We start from the raw sequence: 24659 nt of genomic DNA, 5'->3' as shown, positions 1-24659 counted from the left end.
GAAATTAGACAGGAAGATGGCTTTTTATTTCCATGCTCTATTGTCCAGATTGAAACTTTAAGGAGCATAAAGAGTTTCAGAGTTTGGGTATGCAATTTTCTTTCCTACCACTTCCTTTTTAGAATTATTAAAATTAGATACGAAAGTTATTATACATTATTAATTAATAAATAATAATCAGATCCCAGAGTTAATCAGATCTTTAGTCAACATCAAAATCATTAAAATAATTATTAAAATTATTTCCTTTTCAGAGTACTTTGGTTAGGATTCTACAAAATTTCAATAACGAATTTTTAGTTCCGCAATTCCACCTCAAGGAATTTATGGTACAGATGGATGTCCAGGTACAAAATGTTAGCTCTGTTAGATTCTTTTTTAAAAAAATTGTTCGCACACCTGTTTTAGGCAACACTCTCTGGAGTAGCAAAACACAGTAAAAAAATATTTACATCTTTATGGGTAGGGAGCCTGGTTAAAATTAACTATGGCACATCATAGGGTTGGAGCGATAGCACAAAGGGTAGGGCGTTTGCCTTGCACACAGCTGACCCAGGTTCAATCGCCAGCATCCCATATGGTCGCCCGAGCACTGCCAGGAGTAATTCTTGAGTGCAGAGCCAGAAGTAACCACTGAGCACTGCCGAGTGTGACCCAAAACAAAAAGCAAAAAAAAAAAAATTAACTATGGCACATCATTGCAAAGCATAAAGTTGTTTTTAAGAATAAAGTAAATCCACATGTGAGAGATATTCATGACAAATGAAACAAGTGGGAAAATATAAATGACCAGAAACTCTTGACAGTGCTTACAGTGGAATAAAGGCCAAAGCAAAGTCTATGCTGTAAAACAGTGCCTTGCTGACACTGTTCTATTAGCTACACTATCAGACACGCTCAGTACTTTCATTATCGTTTATACTGCTCTCTCTAAAGTCTGGAAAGATAAAGCAGAAAGGGTTCACTCTTAAATTTCAGTCAGTATTTCTGACTTCCTTGAAAATATTTTCTTTCTGAACTGGATAGCTACCTGCAAAAAAATGAACTCTGACCTCTTCTAATGCCAGGCACAAAAGTCAGATCAAAATGGATTAAAGACCTCAATATCAGACATGAATCTATAAGGTTCATAGAAGAAAATGTAGGCAGAACTTTCCATGACATTGAAGCTAAAAGCATCTTTAAGGACGAAAGAGCACTGAGCATGCAAGTGGAAGCAAACATAAACAAATAGTACTACATCAAACTAAGAAGCTTCTGCACTTCAAAAGAAACAGTGACCAAAATACAGAAAGAGCCCACAGAATGGGAAAGAATATTTACCCAATACCCATCTGATAAGGGATTAATATCCAGGATATACAAGATACTTGCAGAATTGTATATAAAAAAAAACCTCCAACCCCATCAAAAAATGGGGAGAAGAAATGAACATAAGTTTTCTCAAAAAAGAAATATAAATGGCCAAAAGGCACATGAAAAAATGCTCCACATCCCTAGTCATCAGGGAGATGCAAATCAAAACAACAATGAGATATCATCTCACACCACAAAGACTGGCACACATTCAAAAGAACAAAAGCAACCAGTGCTGGCGTGAATGTGGGGGAAAAGGGACGCTCCTTCACTGTTGGTGGGAATGCCGACTAGTCCAGCCTTTCTGGAAAACAATATGGAGAGTCCTTCAAAAACTAGAAATTGAGGGGCTGGAGCGATAGCACAGCAGGTAGGGCGTTTGCCTTGCATGCGGCCGACCCGGGTTCGATTCCCAGCATCCCATATGGTCCCCTGAGCAGCGCCAGGGGTGATTCCTGAGTGCAGAGGCAGGAGTAACCCCTGTGCATTGCCGGGTGTGACCTAAAAAGCAAAAAAAAAAAAAAAAATAGAAATTGAGCTTCCGTATGACCCCGCAATACCACTTCTGGGAATATATCCCGAGGATGCAAAAGAGCACAGTAGAAATGACATCTGTACCTATATATTCATTGCAGCACTGTTCACAATAGCCAAAATATGGAAACAACCCGAGTGCCCTAAAACAGATTACTGACTGGTTAAAGAAACTTTGGTACATCTACACAATGGAATACTATACAGCTGTTTGGGAGAGATGAAGTCATGAAATTTGCTTATAAATGGATAAATATGAAGAGTATCATGCTAAGTGAAATGAGTCAGAAAGAGAGGGACAGACATAGAGGGACTGCACTCATTTGTGGAGTGTAGCATCACATGAGGCTGACACCCAAGGACAGTAGATACAAGGGCCAGGGATTGCCCCATAGCTGGAAGCCTGCTTCATGAGCGGAGGGGATAAGGCAGATGGAATAGAGAAGGGATCACTAAGAAAATGATGGCTGGAGGAACCAGTTGGGATGGGAGATGCATGCCGAAAGAAGATAATGGACCAAACATGATGACCTCTCAGTGTCTGTGTTGCAAGCTATAATGCCCAAAAGTAGAGAGAGAGTATGGGGAATATTGTCTGCCATGGAGGCAGGGGAAGGGTGGGAAATGGGGGGTATACCCGGGATATTGGTGGTGGGGAATGTGCACTGGTGAAGGGATGGGATCATTGTAAGATTGTAACTCAAACATGAAAGCTTGTAACTATCTTACGGTGATTCAATAAAATTTTTAAAATTTTTTAAAAAAAGAAAATATTTTCTCTCTGATCACAAATATACAGATTTTCAGTCTGATTTTTATATTTTTATTTAATAAAAATAGGGCATTTGCCTTACATGCAGCCGACCCAGGTTCAATTCCTCCGTCACTCTGGGAGAGCCTGGCAAGCTACTGAGAGTATTCCGCCCGCATGGCAAAGCCTAGCAAGTTACCCGTGGTGTATTCAATATGCCAAAAACAGTAACAACAAGTCTTACAATGGAGACATTACTGGTGCCCACTTGAGCAAATTGATGAATAATAGGACAACAGTGCTATAGTTCAGTGCTTAATAAAAACAGAAATGCTAATGCTGTATGGTTAGACTCAGAGGGGTCCTACGTGAAAACAAAACGGGGCTTGTAGACTCTACGTGCTCAGGCCTGGCACAGGTAGCTGCCCCCATCTTCTCCTGGAAACCAGCTTCTTCCATCTTTGTGACACGCCGGTGAGGCAGGTTCCAGTGACAGCCAGACTGGCAAATGAGAAGCTGAGAATGAACTTGGTCCAGGTGACTCTAGCGGAAACGGGGCCGTGAGACCTGGGACTCTGCATCAACCTGGCTGCTTCTCAATAAAAGATTGTTGAGGAAATGGACAACCCTGAAAAACTGCTCAAAAACCTTTTTAGTCTAGAGAATCGGTAAACTATGCAACAAGGATAAGAATCACTAGATAGTGTGATCATGGCTGCTGTTTAGTCACCATTGCTAAATGCAACCATTGGTAACGGTGGGAAATGATGCTGTTCACAAAGGCCACTGTGTTAAAGTGAGAAAGCACTCTACTTGGATAAGAAGACGCCAAATCAAACATCAGCTCTACTGCCTGGTAGAGTCTGTGTAATTGCTCCAAGCCTCAGTTTTCTCATCTGTGAAATGGGGCTAGCAGGCTCTCCTGGGTTGGCTCTAAGGATTAAATGTGACATTGTATAAGAAATCCTCCTGATGTGTGAAATGTAAAAATAGGAGGCAACGCTGAGGCTGCACAATGCTCAGAGCACTGCCAAGCTAAACCTGCCTTACTCTGCTGAGTCCCAAATGTGAATCAAGGGTAGAAAGAGAGTACCGTAGGTAAGGCATTGACCAGGTTCGAACCCCGGCACCCTCTATGGTCCCCTGAGCACCACCAGGAATGTTCCCTGGATGCAGAGCCTAGAAATAAGCCCTGAGCAAAAATGGGTGCTCTGCCCCACCCCCTACCAAAAAAATATTTTTTAATTGAAAACTTACGTGCATATAAGGAAATCGGTGTTTTTAATTGTTCCGATACTGCCTCTGTAATATTGATTTAGGACATTTAAAACCTCTAAATGCCAGGCTTCATTTGCATCGTGTCTGAGACGGGACTGCTAAGCATTAGCTGTTAGTTTTAAGCAGGGACTTGGGAGGGCAGCAGCCCACCTTCCTCCTGGCCCCTTGCCAGCCAACAGCCAGCATCTCCTAGGACTCAAAAGAAGCGGCTGGCCCAGGAGACAGAGCCTTTGATGGATTTTCACTGTTTAATTAAAGTGCAGCTGGGGCCTGCGGCACACCGGACCTTTCAGCCTGACACTGGGCTCGGATTGGACGATGAGCCTGCGCCAAGGCCATTTGGCCTGGCAGAGCCCGCACGTTGCCCACTCCCTCTAGCCCAGGAAACCTGGGCTTCTCGCCCCTTCAACTGACCCCAGGGCTCATCTTCAGGAGCTTCTTTTTTCCAGAGCTGCCTCATGTATCTCAGAACCAGAATCCAAACACTGGCCAATGACGCCCCATCAGAGTCCCCAAGGACCTGCTTTGCAAAAACATTCCAGGCAGCTCAGCTGTTCCTCGGCTCATACAGTTCTGTGCTCTGAGCTCACCCCCGTTACTTTATTTACCATGTAGGGAGCTAGAGAAAACCCATTCATGAAGGTCTGCTTCAGGAAGGTCTTCTTGGGTGCTGTGGGGGATACACCCAGTGGCGCTCAGGCCGTTTCTGGCTCTATGCTCAGGGATCACTCCTGGCAGTGCTCTGTGCCCCATCCACGGTATCAGGAAAGGAACCCAGCTCAAACGCCTGCAAGTCAGGAATCTTACTTGCTATGTTATCTCTCAGGCCCAGTAAGGTCTTCTTTTTAAACTTCAAATATTACCACCACCCCCCACCCCAGTAGAGAAATTTCCCACTTTGGGGCACGGCACCAACAATTCCCATAATTCTAATTCTCATTAGATGAACGCAGGGGCCTGAGTATGCAGAGTTGCACGAGCCCTCGGTACTGGGGTCACCAGGGCCAGTCCAGCAGAGCTCAGGGGCCTCCAGGATTGTGTCCAGTCATGTTCAGGGCACAAGTGGTGCCAGGAGTCAAACCCTGTCTAGCATGCACTCTAACCACTGTACTATTAGCCCAGCCCTGAGACCTCTCAATTCTATGATCTTCGGACAACGGACCAAGCTCCGTGCTGAGCTTCTTCACCTGAAAACTGGGAACAAGGACAACAGAACACGCGAAATAAGAGATCAGGGCCTGGCCCAGAGCAAACAATATTCGCTTTCATTGTTACTCTTTTCTGAAAGATAGTGATTTTGACCCAGTTCTTAAACAACCAGATCCAGTTATAGGAAGGAAGAAAACTAAAAACCTGCACAACTCTCTACATTTTTCTCAGACTTTGGGGTGCTTGATGACAGAGAAGCGGTAGAGACAGACTAGTCGGGAACAGAATTCTGGAGCTAAACTGCTGGGTTTAAATTCGATGCCTTCTATTCGGTAGCAATGGCAAAATGACTCACACAGTTGCCAAAATTCATTTTCTTTCCCTCCAGGCAGACAAATAAACTATGTGTTTGGTCTCCCTGGCACATAGGTGTGGTCACAAAACATATGGTGTTCTAAGGAAGTTGAACCAGAGAAGGGTTACACCCCAGATCTCATGTCACATCTGACCTATTAAAACCTTCCCTTGCAGTTTGCACCCTCCCCCATATCAGCACTTCCCCCCCACCCCCGGTCCCCTCCCCTCCCCCCAGACACATCCCTGCGGAGGGACTGAAGAACCTAGATTAGAACAGAGCCTACAGAAGACAGGGCTACAGCCCTATATGCCTATGTGGAGGAAGGCAATTCAATCCAGGAGGCTAGGATTCGCAAGAATTACACTTTCGTTATGGAACACATCTGAGAATCTGGGATTTATCTATTCTAGCAGCAAACATTACTGTAGCTAGTATCCTAGCCTTGACTTCAGGCAGTTTACTTGCTCTCTATGCTTCATTTTCCTCATCTGCAAAGGATGGTGATGTTCATAATAGCTTTCTGAGAGGATAGTTTGAAAGATACAATATGCTAATCTATGTAAAACATGACTCATTCGATCACTAGCATTAGTATAACTTGAAAACCAATGTCGTCAAAAATACCCACACAGGGCTGGAGCAATAGCACAGCAGGTAGGGCGTTTGCCTTGCACGCGGCCGACCCGGGTTCGATTCCCAGCATCCCATATGGTCCCCCGAGCACCGCCAGGAGTAATTCCTGAGTGCATGAGCCAGGAGTAACCCCTGTGCATCGCCGGGTGTGACCCAAACACCCCCGCCCAAAAAAAAAAAATACCCACACATCACTTAAATGTACAAAATTTAAGTCTTTACTAATTTCCTAGCATGATTTTTTTTAATTGGGGATCAAAATTATATCCGAGGTAAGTAATTTCCAACTGAATAATAAAAGCCAGTGGTATAACAAAATTATGACAATTGGCTTAGCAAGAAATATTTCAGGAATATAGTCATCCTGCAAGAGGAAATGCCCTGGATACAAGATGCAGCAGGTCTATGGTATTCCTAGTCAATGACCAAAAGAAGGGAAACCAGCCATCCTGGGCATGCATCTTCCTTTTTTTTTTTTTTTTTTTAATTTTTTATTAGAGAATCACTGTGATGTACAGTTACAAACTTATGAACTTTTGTGTTTGCATTTCACTCATACAGTGATCATTTACCTATCCCTCCACCAGTGCCCATTCAGCTCCACCAAGGATCTCAGTATCCCTCTCGCCACCCTCACCCCATCCCCCACCACCCCACCCTGCCTCTGGGCAGGGCATTCCCTTTTGCTCTCTCTTTTGGGTGTTGTAGTTTGCAAAAGAAGTATTGAGTGGCCTTCAAGTTTGGTTTATAGTCAACTTTCCGCTCACATCTTTCAACCCAAATGGGTCCTCCCAGCATCCTCTACTTGGTGTTCCCTTCTCTATCTGAGCTTGGGCATGCATCTTTCTGAGTTAGCTGTCTGCGCTGTCTCAATGCTCAGAACCGAGGAGGCCCAGGCTGGACTCTATGGAATTTAGAACACGTCTCCAAGAAGATCTACGAACGAGTAAAAAACACATGGACAGATACTCCATATTATTAGCCACCAGGGACATGTAAATGAGAAACACAGTGAAAGTTATGCCCTGGGATGGCTAGAATAAAAATGGCAGTTAATTGTAAGTATGCATGAGGATGTGCAGAAAGCTGAGCGCTCTGACACGGCTGGTGGATGGAAAATCATAAAGCCCTTTTGAAACCAGCCTGGAAGTTGTTACAAAGTTAAGCACAGAGCTATCCTCAGACCCTGCAATACTGCTCATCATTATAAATCAAAGAGAAATCAAGCCAGATGTCCAGAGAAAAACTTGAACATGAAAATTCATAGCTAGGCTATTCATTGCAACCAAACCCCAAAGAAATCCAAATGTCCATCAACTGCTGAACAGATAAACAAAACGTGTATATCCATCTGAGAGACTGTTTTTCAATCATTAAAAAAAAAAAGAAATACAGATACATGCTACATCAAGTCACCCTGAATATATTCCATGGAGAAAAAGAGATACTATAGTGGGTAGGGTGCTTGCCTTTGCATGCAGCTGACCAAGTTTAAGCCTCCGCACAATATGTTGTACTCTAAGCGCTGCCAGGTATGACCCAAAATTCAAATAAAAAAAATATTACACTAGGTGAAAGAAGTCCATTACAAAATACCACCTATTTTGTGACTCAAGTTATATGAAGTGGCTAGAATAGGCAAATATATAGAGATAGAAGAAAAATTAGTGGTTGTTTGGAGGTAAGAACCCGGGAGAGAAGTACTGATTATTTCTCTTAGGAGAGAAGAAAATATTCTTAGAGAGAAGAAAACATCTGTCCATATACTAAAAACCAATGAATGGGGGTCAGAAAAATAGCACATAGTGGGAAAGAGGTGGAGGGGGGTGCACGCTTGTCTTACATAGGCCAGTTCGTGTCCCATCCCTGACACTGAATATGGTCCCCTGAGGATTGCCAGGAGTAAAGAGACTCCAAGCACTGTTAGCAGTAGCCCCTGAGTGCCAAGGAATCCAACTTAAAATGCCTCTTCAATAAAATAAGAAAAAAAAAACAGAAAATCAATAAAATACATTGTTGTATTATATCTCATGAAAACAGCAATGAGAGGGAAGGGAAGGGAAGGGAAGGGAAGGAGAAGGGAGGGGAGGGGAGGGGAGGGGAGGGGAGGGATATTGCTCCTTCATATGAATTAAACAACTTCTCCGGACTTGAGCTATCATTAGAAACCAGAGCACACTCCCACCTCACCAGGAGCCTTTGTGAACTTCATGCCCTGTGTTAAAATCCGGGTTGATCTCTGTCTGCGACAATGCCATGACACATGCATGCTAATGAGTCTGCAGCTCAGGCAAGAGGGCATGGCTGGAAGTGTAGTTTGGAAAGTACCAGCACATGCAAGCGGGCGAGGAAATCGTCATACACACTCCCATGAAAACTGATAAACCAGTGATACTAACACCTGACCTCTAAGATACAGAAATGATGATGGTGCGTTTCCAACAACCCACCCCAACACCACCTCCGCTCTCCCTCACCACCCCCCAACCCCCACCGCCCCAACCCACACAAGCTAGATCAGGAATCACACTTCCCAGAGCCAGTAATACTGAAAGAGCCAGGTAGCTGGAAGCCGAAATTACTTAAATTGATGTCTTAGCCTTTGAAAAGCTGACATTCAGGCCTTACACACTGAACGACAATTGCTATCTATCCAATTCATGGGCCTGGACTCCTGTTTCCCACCTGCTCCAACACCAATTTAAGCAATTCTGAACTTTGATCTCCGCAGCAGAATGTCTCAGATTTATTGAAGTGTCAGGTCCCAATTGTGCTAACATCCACCCCTGGCAGGGCCATTACAAGGTGTGAAATCTGGGTGCCCATCACCCCAGCCAAGTCCAGCACAGCAATAATCAGAAGGAACAAATCGATCTGCCTCACCATAGTCATCATAGGAGGGAGTCTTGTAATTTACCATAATGACGGGCCTGGAGGAGCTGCCAGCAAAAGGATTGTTCCGTCCTCCAGGCTTCCGGGCATGTGCTGGAGGGGCTACTGAGCCCACCAGGAGACGCTCTGCCACCCTCAGCCAACAGGCAGTTGCTCCTCCTTGCAAGAAGCTATTTGGGGGCTTGCCTCTATCCAGTGTGTTGCTTTTTAAAAAATAGAATTATGTTACTTTCCTTCTATGTTTGGCAAACAGCATCAAAACTGTCAGCCTGCTGCCCGCGCTTCTGCCAGCTGTCACTGTGACTACCTGTCACCTGAAGATCTGCCCCCCGACCAGGGCTGGGAGCCAGTGACAGCTCAGCCTGATGGCAAATAAGAAAAGGCCTCCGATTTAAGAGGAAAGTCTATTTCCAAGCCTGGGACACTGGATGGGTGGGGAGGGGACGGAGGGGACGAGTGAGGCAAGACCCAGGGCTCTTGTGGGAGTACAGGCAACCTCCCCGTCTACCTCCACTCAGGGAGGCCAGAGAGGCCGGCCCTGAGCCCTCACCTACTCAGGCTACTCACTCCGCTACAAAGTTCTGCAGCATCTGTCCCCAGATCCCTTAAACCTGAGACCCTCCCCGCCAAACTTGGATGAACCACTGACTCAGGACCCAGGCACCCCACAGATTCTTGCACCCCACAAGGTGCAAGAATCTCTGCACCTTGGTAACTTAGAACCCACCTCAATAGGGGGAGTGGTCCAGCCCCCCACCACATCCCACCAACTTTGTGACTGGGGTAGCAGACTCTTTCTGTTTGTTTTTTTTTTTTTTTTTTGCTTTTTGGGTCACACCCAGCGATGCTCAGGGGTTACTCCTGGCTTTGCACTCAGAAATTACTCCTGGCAGTGCTTGGGGGACCATATGGGATGCCGGGGATCAAACCCGGGTCGGCCGCGTGCAAGGCAAACGCCCTACCCGCTGTGCTATCACTCCGGCCCCACAGACTCTTTTTGAACTCTCCCATCATTTCCTCCTCACCATCAAGGACTCCCAGCCTACCCCCATAGCCCAGAGCAAGCTGGCTGAGACAAAATCTGCTTCCAGAATAATTGTTTGGAGTTGAAAAGTCAATGCAAGCCTGCAGTTGGGAGGTTAATTATTCCAGTGATGAATGCATCATGGAAAGAACCAGCACACAGCCTCCACCACGGAGGCCCTTTGGTATCACTAGGAGTCCTCAGGCCTGAATCTCCAGCCCCAGGGAGCAGAAACAGGCAGCAGCCTTGCCCCTTTCTATGTCAGCATCCTTCTCCCCTGCCGAGAGGGGCACTTCACGGAGAGCATCATTCACAACTCATCAGTGTCAGGCTGTATTTTTCACAGCACCAGAGAAGAGGGAGTTGCCTCCGGATTTGAGAAGAGATAAGGGATTCGTGAAAGGAATGGAGTTATGAGTCACGATGAAATGAACGCCCTCAATCCATCACTCCCAGGGAGGGCATCTGCCTCCATCAGTGACTCCCCAAAATGCTCCCTGGGGGGGCCGGGTGTGAGCATTATTACATGCTCCCACTGGCTCAGAGCCATGCTCAGGAGATGAAATGAAATACCTGACTCCTAGCACAGGTTGAGGGAACTGAACCCAGCCACTGTCTTTATCAGGCTGAAACTCAGAAGGTTCCCAAATCTGTCTCTCTTGTCCGTCAGGGGGAGGGTAACTTTTCATTCTCTGGCCTCAAGACCCAATGTGGGGACTGGAGAGATAGCACAGCGGGTACAGCATCTGCCTTGCGCGCAACCAACTCAGGTTCGATTCCCAGCATCCCATATGGTCTGTCGAGCACCACCAAGAGTAATTCCTGAGTGCAGAGCCAGGAGTAAACCCTGTGCATCTCTGGGTGTGACCCAAAAAGAAAAAAAAAAAAAGACCCAACGTGAAGGCACCACATCCCCCATGAATTCCTCCCCCTGCAAACCTTCACATCTCCAGTGTCGCTCAGCCCATTCTTCTGTGATTACATGCCACTTGTCTGTGATCACCAAGTGTGGCGCAAATCCCCAAATTCAGAAAGTGGGAGGAAATGATCAAGGAAACATGGAACATGTTGATCTTCACCAGGATTCCACACGGGAGCAATAAGAACCCAAAGTGGGTCACAGGGTGATGGCTGTGACTCCCAGGAGAATTCTAATGTGGCCACCCTTGGAGGGAAGGGCAGAATGGGGGGTGAGGGAGGAGTTGGTACAAGGACAACTGTATGAAGAATGTTCTGGAATAAAGACCTGTCTATGATGGAGCTCACTTTAAACATGTTATATCCACTATGTAACATGTTCCTCTCCCCAGACCCAGGGCCCTTCCTTCCTCCCCTTCCCACCTCCCTTCCTGCCTGACCCCTAAGGGGAGCTAGTCTCTACCGGCCCCAAACGACCAGAAATACTTAATCTAACACCGTGCTCTCACTTTCCAACAATCCCCAGGAAGACCACAGATCCCACAGCAAGAGTTTCTTCTTGGTCCTTAATTACAGGCTCTGCAGGTTAATCAAGCTAATTGCTACCCTTTGACCCTATAATTATACTTAGGAGAGCCCAGCCAAATGAAAATATTCTAATAAAACAGCGCTTTAGGCAGCATTATTTCTGGAAAAAAGAAAAAGAGGGCCCACCAAAATGGTAAAGAAGCAACATGGGGTAAAGTAAATGGCCCAAGGGCTGGAGCACTTGGTCTGTATGTGGGAGCCCCAGGTTCAACCCCACTTAATCTGCTGAGCACCACTAGAAGGAACCCCACCCCTAGTACTGAGCCAGGAATGGTTTTAGAGCATCAACCAGGGAAAGAGAGGGGAGAGGAGGAGAGGGGAGGGGAAGGGAAGGGAAAGAGGATGGGAGCAGGGAGGGGAAGGGAAGGGAAGGAGGATGGGAGCAGGGAGGGGAAGGGAAGAGAAGAGAAAAATCAGTAGGAGATGCGCTCAGTAGGACATGCACGCCTCTTCACACCATGGTCACCAATACTGCTAGCCCAAGCAGCACATCCCCGGCCCCAGCACTGATCCACTGGGCCTGCACAGCCAAGCTAAGCATCACAGGGAGTGGTTCCCAATTCTCGTCCACACTCCTTTCAAAATTAAAATGAAACAAAACACCCAAAAGGAGAGAGAGCAAAAGGGAATGCCCTGCTGCAGAGGCAGGGTGGGGTGGTGGGGGATGGGGTGTGGGTGGTGAGAGGGATACTGGGATCCTTGGTGGAGGTGAATGGGCACTGGTGGAGGGATGAGTAAATGATCACTGTATGACTGAAACGCAAACACGAAAGTTTATAAGTTTGTAACTGTACCTCACAGTGATTCACTAATAAAAAATTAAAAAGAAAATAAAACAGGGCTAGAGCATAGTACAGTGGGTAGGGTGCTTGCCTTGCAGTGGGTGTGACCCACTCCCACAAAATATATAAAAGAAAGCAAGAAGAAGGGAGGGAGGGAGGGAGGGAGGGAGGGAGGGAGGGAGGGAGGGAGGAAGGAAGGAAGGAAAACAGGGCTGGGGAGATAGCTCACGGGGCGGGTGTGCATGCTTTTCATGAGGCAGCTCTGAGTTCAATCCTGGAGCCTGAGTACCACTGCCAGGAGCAAGCCCCAAGCATCAATCTGAAAACAGTCCCTGAGCATAAAAAAACATGTTTGATCAAATATGTAACAGCATAAAAATAATTATACTAAAATTAAAATACAAAACTTCTATCACTATAAAAGACATGACATTCTAAAATTATAAGAAAAAAGTTAACATGAAGAAAAAAGAACTTAAAGACAAAAATTTCTATCAGTCATTGCCTTTGGGAGTTGGAAGTTTGCATGATTGCTTTCTTCATTCTCCCATAAATCTCACAAGCATGGGTTAATTTTATAATGGGAAGAGAGGGGGAACATTTATTAAGAAAAGTCAGATGATGCTCAGTGATTTGGTATATTCTTTCCCCAAAAAGAGTCTACAATAGTTAAGGAATTTTGTTGAAAACTAATGAAGTTCCCTGCTGCTTCCATCCATGGCTCAACAGCAACATAAGACTAGTTCGTAGGGAAGGCAAGGACACTGGTCACAGAGTCAGCTGCTGAGGCTGTGGCAACCTGGTGATACTTAGAGCAAACAGAAAGATCACTGAGTAAAGGCCAGCAGAACCCGAGTCTAGGTGAGCCCCATAGTGACCCACACACCTGGGAGACAAACAACTCCTGCCCACTGGGGTCAGCGGGGGAAAGGAAGGGACCACCTCTGTCCTGAGTGTTTGGTCTGCAGGCAAAGCCCTCAGAGGGATTTCCCAGGGGCAGACGGCTGCAGAACAGAGAACGCTCGGAACAGAATGCTTAAATGTCTTTTTTTGAAAGGTATTTTTCTATGGCAGTTTTTAAACTAGCTTATGGCTGAATCGCTGAGCTTTCCCCAAACACATTCTTTCTCTTTTTCCATGAGAACAAGCGGAGATTTTTGACACTTACAAATGTTTACATGAGGATGTCATCTCTTCTCCTATACTAATGGCTGAAACATAATTATGAGCCATGCTGGCTAACCAAATAGAGATATTCCATGAGACAAGGAGACGGATTCCTAATATGGAGGTGTCCTTGGGCCAAAGCCCACTTATCCTGCTTTCCATCTCCTCTTCTCGACATAGAGGTGCCTTCATTAGTGGAGGGAAGAAAGAGGTCTTTGTGATGATGTCATTCCCAGACCACCCTACACAGACAATAAAACTGAATTTGAGAGAAGCCTGGTGAAATGAGAATTCAGACCTCATAGAACACCAGAGCCAAAAGGGCAGTCGGAGGTGACTGAGCCTAATCCCCTGACATTAGAAGTAGGCAAAGGGAATAGATTAAGATTATGCAGTCTGTGAATAGAGGACTATTTTCATGAAGGAAATTCCCGCACATACTGCACTGAATATTCTGCAAGATGGGAGAGCTCTCACTATAGTCTGCGACCACACAACCATGTTTGATGGCACAGCAATGTGGCCACAGGAAAAATGGGAAGGGTCAGGAGGTGGTGGGACTGCAGAGAAGGAAGCAATTCCCTCTCCCACAGGGACACTAGGTATTATCTAGAAGGGAATATATGAGTTGGACTTTGAGGAGTGAATAGAAGTTTGTTGCATACAGAAAGAAATTAATTATTCCAGAAATATAAAACAGCATATGCAAAGATGTAAAAGAATCTACCGCATGTGAAAGTCTTGGAAATGAAGAGTTGTTTAGTGGTTTGGTTAAGCAGAGATTTTTTTTCCCCCTGCTTTTTTTTTTTAGGCAGTGGTGCTCAGGGCTTACTCCTTGCTCTGTGCTCAAGAATCACTCCTGGTAAGGTTACAGGGACCATGTAGAGTGTCAGGGATTAAGTCCAGATCAGCCATGTGCAAGGCAATACACACACACACACACACACACACACACACACACACACACACACAACCCTACCCATGGTGCCATCACATCACTCTGGCCCAAGTAGAGGCTTTTTGAGGGGGGAAATGGGGAAAATTTAGGAGATTAACACAAAGTGTTCTACTAAGGACTAGAGCGATAGCACAGGGGGTCGGGCATTTGCCTTGCACGTGGCCAATCCGGGTTTGATTCCTCCATCCCTCTCAGAGAGCCCGGCAAGCTACCGAGAGTATGCCACCCGCACGGCAGAGCCTGGCAAGCTACCCGTGGCATATTCGATATGCCAAAAACAGTAACAACAAGTCTCACAATGGAGACGTTACTGGTGCCCGCTTGAGCAAATCGATGAACAACGGGACAACAGTGGATCAGTGCTACATGAGCCAGAGAGGACACAGGGTTAGGGAGTTACAGAGCTTACCTCGCCTGTGACTAACCCCAGTTCGACTCTGGGCATCACAATGGTTCCCCGAAGCACTGGAAGGGTTTGATCCCTGGCTCCCCTAAACATGAGTAGCTCCACATCCTGCACTCTGATTGGTCAAGAATCCCAACAAGGAAGCCCCAAGCCCCTGACCATGACTTGGGAAACCCTCCCTAAATTAATTTTTTAAATAAACCTACACACTGACTGTCCCTCAACTTTGCCCTGACCTGGACTCTTAGAACCAGCTGGGAAGTCAGCATCCCCCAGGGAAGCCCAGGTGGGTACTGCCAATGAAACAGACTTGGAATGCGCACCTGAACTTTCCCCCAAACCAGCCCCTCCCAGTTAAAATCTGCTCCATCTCTGTAGTGGTTCTAACCCCAAACCCTGGAGGCACCTTGATTCTTCCTTCCAGGACTCCTTCAGCAAATTATCCCTGTGTCTTCAAACCCTGCCTGCAAGCTAACATCACACCCTCCACCCACTCTGTCTCCTGGACAATTACAGGAGCCTCCTAACTTAGGGCCGGGCTTCCATCCCTAAGCCTCCTTCAATTAACTTTATCCGAGAGATAGAATTAAAACAGTGGTGTGATTGTGATATTCTTCCGGGTAAAACCCTGCAAACCTTCCCATCTCACTCTGGGTCAAAGCCATCATGCTACAACGCCTGCCCAGCCCGGAGACCTCTCACACTCCACAGCTGCTCTTAACCACCAGACCCTCCACTCAAGGACCTCCACCTGGCTCAAGCCTGGCTGAAGCAGGGGCGGAATGATAGCACAGCTGGTCGGGCATTTGCCTGAAGTAGAGCCAGGTGTAGCTCCTGAGAGTCACTAGGCATGACTCAAAAAAGAAAGAAAAAAAAGACTGCCTGAGGTGGGAGAATTTTTCATTTCCTACAGCCTCCAGTGATCTCCCAAATGTGCACATGGCTGTCCTTCTCTGTAGGATAACACTGGTTTGTCCTTTCTGCCTTGCCTCAGGGAGCTTAGGTTTTTTGGGTTACTCCCATCACAGTGCTCCCATTCCTGTGTTTATTTGTAACTTCTTTCTTTGTGCTCTGTTAACTTGTAAATATTGTTTTTCTCCTCTCCTTAAGTCCTTTGCATAGTTAATTCAGAGCAATGTCCTTTTTATATGGACACAAGAAGACAGTTAATATTATGCTTTTGTAACTTGGGAGTTAATTGACTCTAAATAATATTTTCCTCCTGGACACCGGTTCTCTCAACTTAAGCCTCAGTTGCCCTTACTTCCTAGCACCCCCAAAGCAGGGTCCTGATGTGGTACTGGATGAAGCCAGGGCAAGCGGTGAGCTATGTGCTATCCTAGCATCAAGATGGGCCTGGCCAAAGTGCCATAATGCTTAACTATAAGTTAAGAGCATGGTCATGGACAAATTCTGTCATGATCCAAAAAGCAATAACTAGACCTGGATCCTGCTAGGTGTTAGGAAAGAGTAATCTGGCCTGAGCACTGTAGTCTGAGTCTGTGGCAAGATGTTCCTGGGAGAGCTGCCCAACAAGCCTCGGTATATCTCTTACTGTGTCCATACAAAAATAACTAATATTAAGATGTTAACTAAGATGTTAATTAAGTTATTGGACTAAGGAGAAGAGAAACACCCCTAGGTGGTATTCCTGCTCTTAGGGCGTTCTTATGTTGATTTTGCTACCAGACTAGTGTTGGCCCAGAGTGCTAGGCTTGGAGTTCAGAGAGAGAGCAGGGAGCAAGATGGAGCACAGACAGACGAGCGGGAGAGACAGGAGGAGACGGGAATGAGGCGCAGTGTGAGACTAGAATAGGGGTGAGACAGTCCTCTGGAAGTACTCCTGGCCATGCATGAAAGATGTGCTAAAAGAATGAACTGGGGTCAGCTATGTGCAAGGCAAGCACTACCCACTGTACTATCTATATGGCTCCTAAGATATTCTTTGTTGTTGTTGTTTTGTCTCTTGCTTTTTCTTTATTTTGTCTTGGGGCCATTCCTGATTCTGTGCTCAGAAGCCACGCCTGGTGGTGCTCAGGGAATCACAGGTGGTGCCAGGATTTGAACCAGGCTCGTGGCCAAGGTTGGATGCTAGATCAGTGCCTTGACCTTTGTGTTACATCTCTCAGGCTAAACTTTTCATTTTAATTAATTTTTTTTTAAATTTTCTTCTCCCCTTCCCTTTGTTGTTGTGGCAATGTTCAGGAATTAAGCACTTGGTAGGGGAGCTCACACACACTTTGTTGGGCAAGTCAGACATCACAGAGCACTATACTGCCAGGACCACGAGTCACATGCGGGGCAGTGCTGGGGATCAAACTCTTGACCTCATGGAGCTAGTCCTAGACACCCTGTACCCAATTTTCCCTCTCAGTGTCTGGAGCCTGAGAGTTGATGGTTTTAAGAATGCAAGCGAATGAGGAGAGCAGGTAAGGGCTGCTCAGCGGGTTGAGTTTGGGATTTTCCCCAGCAACACTGGGCAGCCAATAAGAACCAAAGTGGTGAGTGCTATTTATGACTATAGGAAATATTAAATTCCTAATCATGAAAACCCACCATGGATATCCCAAGTATTGGATGAAATATGAAACTCTCATGGGCAATAAGTTAAATGGATAATTGATCAGAAGGACCCTCGCTACTGACCTAATTTGGGGCACCTTCCAGTAACAGATACAATTCAAAAGGGTACACCTGATGAAAGCAAATCTCTGGAGAATGCTGAGGAAACAGGCCCCTTGGCAAGTTAGCTCTGAAAGGTCAGCGTGAGAATCTACACATAAGGGTGGGCAGGGTCTAAATAAGAACTCAGGAGAGAGCCACAGAGAAAAACAAAAGCCACTAACTTACAACCCATGAAAGTGGGCCCAGATATATTCAAATGGTGAAATGTGACATTTGAAACAGGAAAATCAACTTTCAAAGCAAGAGCCTTATAATCCAAAGGAAACACAGTAGTTTTCCTCTCGAGGTTTCCTACAGACGTGGGCCAGGATGTGCTTTACCGAACCTGTAGAATCTTCTGCTGTCCATAATGAAGAGATGATCCCAAATGTGAAAGACTGCTAAGAACTGAATTGTCAATATTAATAGCTACTGTTATATCATCCTATACATATCATATACTTCTTAAGGCTTATAAACCTTCAAAGAACTGAATTTCTATTCCCATTGCACAGATAAAAATACAGAAACTGAGGAACTAAGAAACTTGTCTTACATGATAGTAATAAATAAGGGACAAGATCATAAACATATGTCTCTGGTCCTAAAGATTGTGCTCACATAACTTCTGATTCTCTCTAACCTCTTGTGAAAACAGAGGAGTGAAGACTAATCAACTCTTATGTTTAGGGGGCTAATGAGATCATCATTTCATGATGTACATGGTATTCTTAGGAAGACACATTTTATATAAAATCATTACCAAAATAGTCTAACATTAATGCATTAATGTCGTTCAGTTTCTGTGTCCATTCTACAGGACACAATTGAAATCAAATGAATGAATAGATAACCCGGGCCCAGGAAAACTTTATGCCAAATCACTAAGATAATATATGCATTTACTGATGTCAGTGATCTTGAGTAATCAAGAAGGATAGAAGATTCTATAACATTAGGGGGAAAGTGGTCAAGTTACTCTATGCACAAAGCTGTAAGTTATAAAGCCTTGTCACTAAAGTGAAGATTAGTGGGCTTTTGACAGGTAAAGCATGGGTCAGAGAGCCCTTGCACGTATTCAACAAGAGCAAGGCCTTTTCAGAGCCAACCAACACCACTGTCTCCTGTAACAGGCATCAGAATTACCAATTGCAGCAGAAAGCAACACGACCTGGGAACAGGGTGTTCTTGCTTCACCTCTTTACACATCCTCTGGTTTGGCTTGGAGACCCAGAACCAGGGTTAAAGAGGGTAAAAATAAGATCTTACATCTGGTATGAAATCCAACTGAGTAAACCTGATATAGGGAAGGGAATGGTTTGGGGGCAGCAAACATGAAAGTGTCTTTGAGTAGCAGTCAAGAGGTAGTACAGAGAATAGGATGTTTGCCTTGTACACAGCTGACCCAGATTTGATCCCCAGTGCACCATATGATCTCCCAAGCATTGCCAGTAGTGATCCCTGAACACACAGTCAGGAATGAGCCTTGACCACAAACAACATCAACCCTCCCACCTCATCCAACTGCAAAATAAAATAAAGAGAAAAAAACGTGTCTCCAGTAGAATAAAAAGAAGCAGCCCTAGGTGGATTAACAGAGGGCGATAGTACAGCGGGTAGGGTGTTTGCCTTGCACGCAGCCGACCTGGGTTGGATTCCTTGGTCCTTCTCAGAGAGCCCGGCAAGCTACCGAGAGTATCCCACCCGCACAGCATAGCCTGGCAAGCTATCGTGGCGTATTCGATATGCCAAAAACAAAAACAGTAACAAGTCTCACAATGGAGACACTACTGGTGCCTGATCGAGCTAATCAATGAACATCAGGACTACAGTGCTACAGTGCTACAGATTCTATGCAAGACAAAGGAGGTGGCAGCCCTGTTCAATCTTTTCAAATAGAAAGCCTGACCCTGTGTTGACTTCTGGGAAGCTCACTTGGCCATTTTTTTTTCTTTTTTGGGTCACACCCGGCAATACACAGGGGTTATTCCTGGTTCTACAGGGGACCATATGGGATGCTGGGATTCGAACCCGGGCCGGCCGCGTGCAAGGCAAACACCCTACTCGCTGTGCTATCACTCCAGCCCCAGGGAAGCTCACTTGGAAAGGGGGTGCTAGTTTCCGTTGCCCAATGGCCTCGGCTCCACCCTGCTCTGTGCTCTAAATTTGCTGACCCAACAAACTGCATCATCCAGATTCTCTGGCTCTGGAGACTTCCCACTTAATCCAGCCAAAGGAAAGCACCAACAAGGGCTTCAAGGCCAAAGAGAGCCTGGGCCGCCACTTCTCCCAGTTTGTTCTGGCCTTTCTGAGTTCCCTCAAACCTGCTCCCCCACAATCTCACCCTGTTGGTCCCTCATTAAATCATATTCAAAATCTTTGGGTTTTTTTTTCTGTCTGTTTTGGGGTCATACCTTGTGATGGTCAGGGCTCTCTCCTGGCTCTGCACTCCAGGGCCACTCCTGGTGGGGCTTGGGAGACATATGCAGAGCTAGGCATCGAACCCGAGTCAGCTGTGGGCAAGGTAATGCCTTTCCTGCTATACTATCTCTCCGTTTCCTTCACTGACTCAATATCCTGCAGGGACCCTGCCCCAAATTAAGAATATGAGATGCAGAAAGACATCAAACCATGTCTACAAGGTCAGCTATGGGACTGTGGATGCTGAGACTGAGGCATGGCATCAGGGAGCAGGTGAGCCACCATGCACTCTCTCAGCACTGTTTGTCACTGTCATCCTGTTGTTCCTCAATTTGCTCAAGCAGGCACCAGTAACGTCTCCATTGTGAGACTTGCTGTTACTGTTTTTGGCATATCGAATACGCCACAGGTAGCTTGCCAGGCTCTGCCATGCGGGCGGGATACTCTCGGTAGCTTGCCGGGCTCTCCGAGAGGGGCAGAGGAATCGAACCTGGGTCAGCTGCGTACAAGGCAAACGCCCAACCCACTGTGCTATCGCTCCAGTCCACACTCTCTCAGAACAGCACTATATACAAGAGACCAACATTTTCCTCTCTCAATAAATGACTGCTCCAGTATCCTTGCAGGCGATGAGCTTAAGCAGTTCTGAGTTGTGCAGGCTTAGAGAGCCCCTGTTGGGAATTCAGCAGCAATCAGAAAGCTGGTCTAGAAATGCATGTTCCCACCCCAAGATCTCCGTCTCATGCTGCTGTCAACTGTGCACTACCAGAGCACAGTTTAGAAACATTAACCAGAGCTGGACCGGAGCAATAGCACAGGGTAGGGCATTTGCCTTGCACGCGGCCGACCTGGATTCAATCCTCTGTCCCTCTCAGAGAGTCCAGCAAGCTACCAAGAGTATCCCACCCGCACAGCAGAGCCTGGCAAGCTACCCATGGCGTATTCGATATGCCAAAAACAGTAACAGCAAGTCTCACAATGGAGACGTTATTGGTGCCCGCTCCAGCAAACTGATGAACAGGATGACAGTGCTCACAGTGCTAACCAGGGCTGAGGATGTGCTTTGCACATGGGAGGCCAAGGGGTGATTCCCAGCATGGAATGGTTCCCCAAGTACAGCAGGAAATGGTTCCCCAAGCACAGGACTAGGAGTACCTCCCAATGCTGCTGCTTATGGCCTCTGAACCCAAAATATTAATAATGGTTTCTAATATGAATCATCATCATCACATTAAGGCGGAAACATCTGAGAGAAGCATTTTGTTGCCTCTCGCTTCAATACAGAAACCAACTCTAGCTTTTTCTGTCACGTCTGACAGAAAACTGAGGTTCTCGCCTCAAAACTAAAGTTCTCTTCTCAAAATGGAAGTTCTTGGATGCATTCTACTCAGGACATGAAAACTGGCTTGCATCTGGTTATCACAGGCTTCAAAGTATACTCCCATGCCCCCAGCAGGGGACGAAAAGGGAATTTAGCCAATCAACTTCTTCACCCACTTCTCACTCCTGGTTCTTGCGAAGTGTCATCTCATTTTACCAAATCCAAAACCAGGAAGCAAACAGCCCACGAGACAAACTATCTCCCACGCAAACCGCCCTGGAAGAAAATCAGATGGCCTCGATTCACCCCGTGGCAAAAAGGAAAATAGTATTTTTGTAAGAACCCTCCCCCTAGGGTGCACGGCGGGGGGCAGGATGCTAAGTGCGGGTCTGAGCCAGATTTTCCGAGGGCATTTATTTATCACAGGATGGGAAAGCCTGGTACGCCCGCTCTTCCCTCATTCATTCAACCACCCTTGGAGGTTGAGCTATCATTAATAACAGGGCCCGCCTGGGCCCTGGGGGGTGGGCACCAGATCCACCCTAGACCGTGCTGCATCGCGACGCCACCCGCCCCAGGCAGCCACCCCCTTTCTAAGACCAGTAAGGGAGACAGTGAGTGAGCCCGATGCCCTGCAAAGGAGCTGTGGCCACGAGAGCAACGCCAGCCTCCGGGGGAGCAGAGGGCCAGGACGCGGGGCCTAGGGGAGGGCGCCGCCTCCTCGGCCCTCGGGCCACGCGGCGCCGCTCGGCCCCGCCCGGATCTCATCCCCCCGCACCCCACTCGGGCCCGGTGCCCCCCAGCCCACGCGCGCGCAGGGCCCCCGCGCAACGTGCCCGGGAAGCGCGCGCCGGCGCCGCCGCGCGCCCCCGCCGCGCCGGACACCCGCCGCGCGCGCCCCCGCCGCCCGGCCCCGGCCCCGGCCCGGCGGCACTCACCCTCCTTGGCTTTCTTCCTCCGCGCCAGCGTCCCTCCGAGTTTCCCCAAGAAGGAGTCATCTTTCTTGCGGGACGGGGGCGACTTGGGAGTGGGGGACTTGGGCACCGACGGCGACTTCTGCGGGGAGGTGGCCATGGCGCTGCGGGGAGCCGGGCGGCCGCGGGCCGGTCAGACGCCGAGTGCAGCTGGGCGGGCGCGGCGGGACTGAGGCTGCGGCTTTCCAAACGGAAGCGGAATTATTCCAGGCATTCGAGGCAGCTCCCGCTCGCCTTTCCCTTCCCTCGCTCCCTCCCTCGCGCCGCCCTCCGCCGGGGAAGGCGCTGCGCTCGGGGCCCTCGCCCCGGCCCGGCCGGCCCCGCGCCCCGCGCCCCCGGGACGCCCCTTGCCGCACCTGCGGCCCGAGCTCAGCCGCGGGCCCGGAAGCCGCGGGCCCCTCGGGCGCTGCCCCCCCCCCAGGCACTTTGGCACACGGTGAGAAGTGGACCCTCGCTGCCGCCCACCCATCTGCCACTGGGTCTCAGAGTGTCCATGGCAGCTGGGCCACGAGCTGACTCGGGAGGCCCTTGACTTGGGCCCGCGAAAGAGGGGAACCAGCAAGAAAAGCGAGAAAATAAAGGGCTGGAGGAATGACAGAGGGGTTTGAGGCGCTTGCCTTACACCGGGCACACTCAAGTAAGCCCAGGAACCCCACCGGGTGTGGACCAGAAAACAAAGTAAGGAACCGGTGAACCAAAAGGTGTGGGTGGGACCCCACCCGCTGAACATGGCCTTTCTGCCACTCTCCACTTCTAAAAGCTTCCAAGTCCTCTTGACTAGTCCTGCAAGACTGAAAAGATTCACTTTTCTGAGCGCAAGGCCCTGTTTCTAGTTGTTCTACGGCTCTTACGAAAGAAGATCTCCCCAAATGTGGGTGGAAACATTAGGAGAACGTTAGAACTGTAGCCTCTCCTGAAACACCACCCCCAAGACAAACAAATGTGTCCTGCCTAAAAGTAACAGCCAGGCTCTGGGGGGTTAACAGGAATGACACTGGAAACTATTTTAAAATGCATGCTTTCTTGTGTTCCCCCACTTGAAATTCTTCCTGTCCCTTTTCCCTCCCAGTAACCGCAGCTGACTGACCCTGGGTGATCATCTGACTTTCAAAGGGCACTCAAGCTTGACTGGAGAGTAGCCAATCAGATAGTCCCAGCCAAAACTCCGAGCTAACCTAGGAGACTTGTCAGAAATGTAAGAGTTCTCGGTGAAAAACATACAGACTCAAGACTAGCCACGTGCGTATGCTGGCAAACAGAGACACCAAAGAATGGAGCAAAGACTTGAGCTGGAAAGTCACAAAAGGTCCTGGGGAGTTGCTGCCTGGACGTGAGTCTCTTGCCTGGGCCCCCTTGGGCCTCCCAGCAAGGCCAGCCTGGCTTCCTTCCTAAAACAAGCTCCTAAAGACTTTGGGGTTTGGATTTTTGGGCCACGCCCAGCCGTGCTCAGCGGTTTACTCCTGGCTCTGACTCAGTAATCACTCCTGGAGGAGCATATGAGATCAACAAGGTCAGCCACGTGCAAGGAAACACCTTACCCACTGGACTCTCCCACTGGACTCTCCCTGACCTCCTCCTAAACGCTTTTAGTACACATCTGACTCCAATTGAGTCCAATAAAATGACCAGCAACAATTACTGATAACAAGGCATTTTTAAAAAGAAATGGCCCAGAGATTCTCAGCAGAGTATGAGTTCATTTCATCTTTGCTTTTTTTTTTTTTTGCTTATTTTGGGTCACACCTGGCGATGCACAGGGGTTACTCCTGGCTCATGCACTCAGAAATTACTCCTGGCAGTGCTCAGGGGACCATATGGGATGCTGAGAATTGAACCCGGGTCGTCCGCATGCAAGGCAAACGCCCTACCCACTGTGCTATGGCTCCAGCCCCTCATCTTTGCTTAAGGGTAATAGTTTTGCCTCTTTTGAAAATTTCATTTTTGCTAGTGCTTCCAATAGCAAGAGAAGTCTTGGTAACTGTCAGAATTTTCACCCAGGTGAAGTCTGAGCTATATAAAACACAGATTGCAGGATACTTGCCTTGCATGCAGCCGACCTGGGTTCAATTCCCAGCCCCACATACGGGCCCCTGAGCACTACCCATAGTGATCCCTGAAAGCAGAGCCAAGGATAAGCCCTAAGCACCAACATATGTGGCCCCAAATCAAATAAAATTTCACCCAGGGAAGATCATGACTGTCCTAACCCTGATTATTCTAAAAGATAAAGTTAAATCCCAAATAGAACTGTGCTTTGATTCCATCTCTCATCATTCTCCTTTTTTAAAAAAAGGTTAATTTTACTTTATGAGATTGTTCACAATAATTTATTACATTCAATATTCCAATACCAATCCCACCACTATTACACCTTCCCACCACCATTATTTTGAGTTTTCCCAACCACCACCCAAGTCTGCCCCAAGAGCAGGTCCTAAATAATTTATTTTGTATTGCTTGTTGTGAATAATTCTCTTAAGAGGAT

General features: G+C 47.4%; 1 protein-coding gene across 1 annotated transcript in view; it reads right to left on the bottom strand.

Annotated features, from left to right (window-relative positions):
- The window catches only part of PARVA (parvin alpha), a 179132-nt gene extending 156622 nt beyond the window's left edge, over positions 1–22510 (bottom strand). Inside the window, exon 1 of the mRNA XM_055142934.1 lies at positions 22139–22510. Within this exon, the coding sequence (XP_054998909.1) occupies positions 22139–22274 (136 nt within the window). The 5' untranslated portion in view covers positions 22275–22510. The remainder of the gene's footprint in view (positions 1–22138) is intronic.
- Positions 22511–24659: the final 2149 nt, after the last annotated feature.

The sequence above is a fragment of the Sorex araneus genome, chromosome 6 (assembly GCF_027595985.1).
Source record: "Sorex araneus isolate mSorAra2 chromosome 6, mSorAra2.pri, whole genome shotgun sequence".
In the NCBI taxonomy this organism is placed as follows: Eukaryota; Metazoa; Chordata; class Mammalia; order Eulipotyphla; family Soricidae; genus Sorex; species Sorex araneus.
The sequence above is the reverse complement of the archived record's forward strand: the minus strand, read 5'-3'. Positions and strand labels throughout refer to the sequence as shown.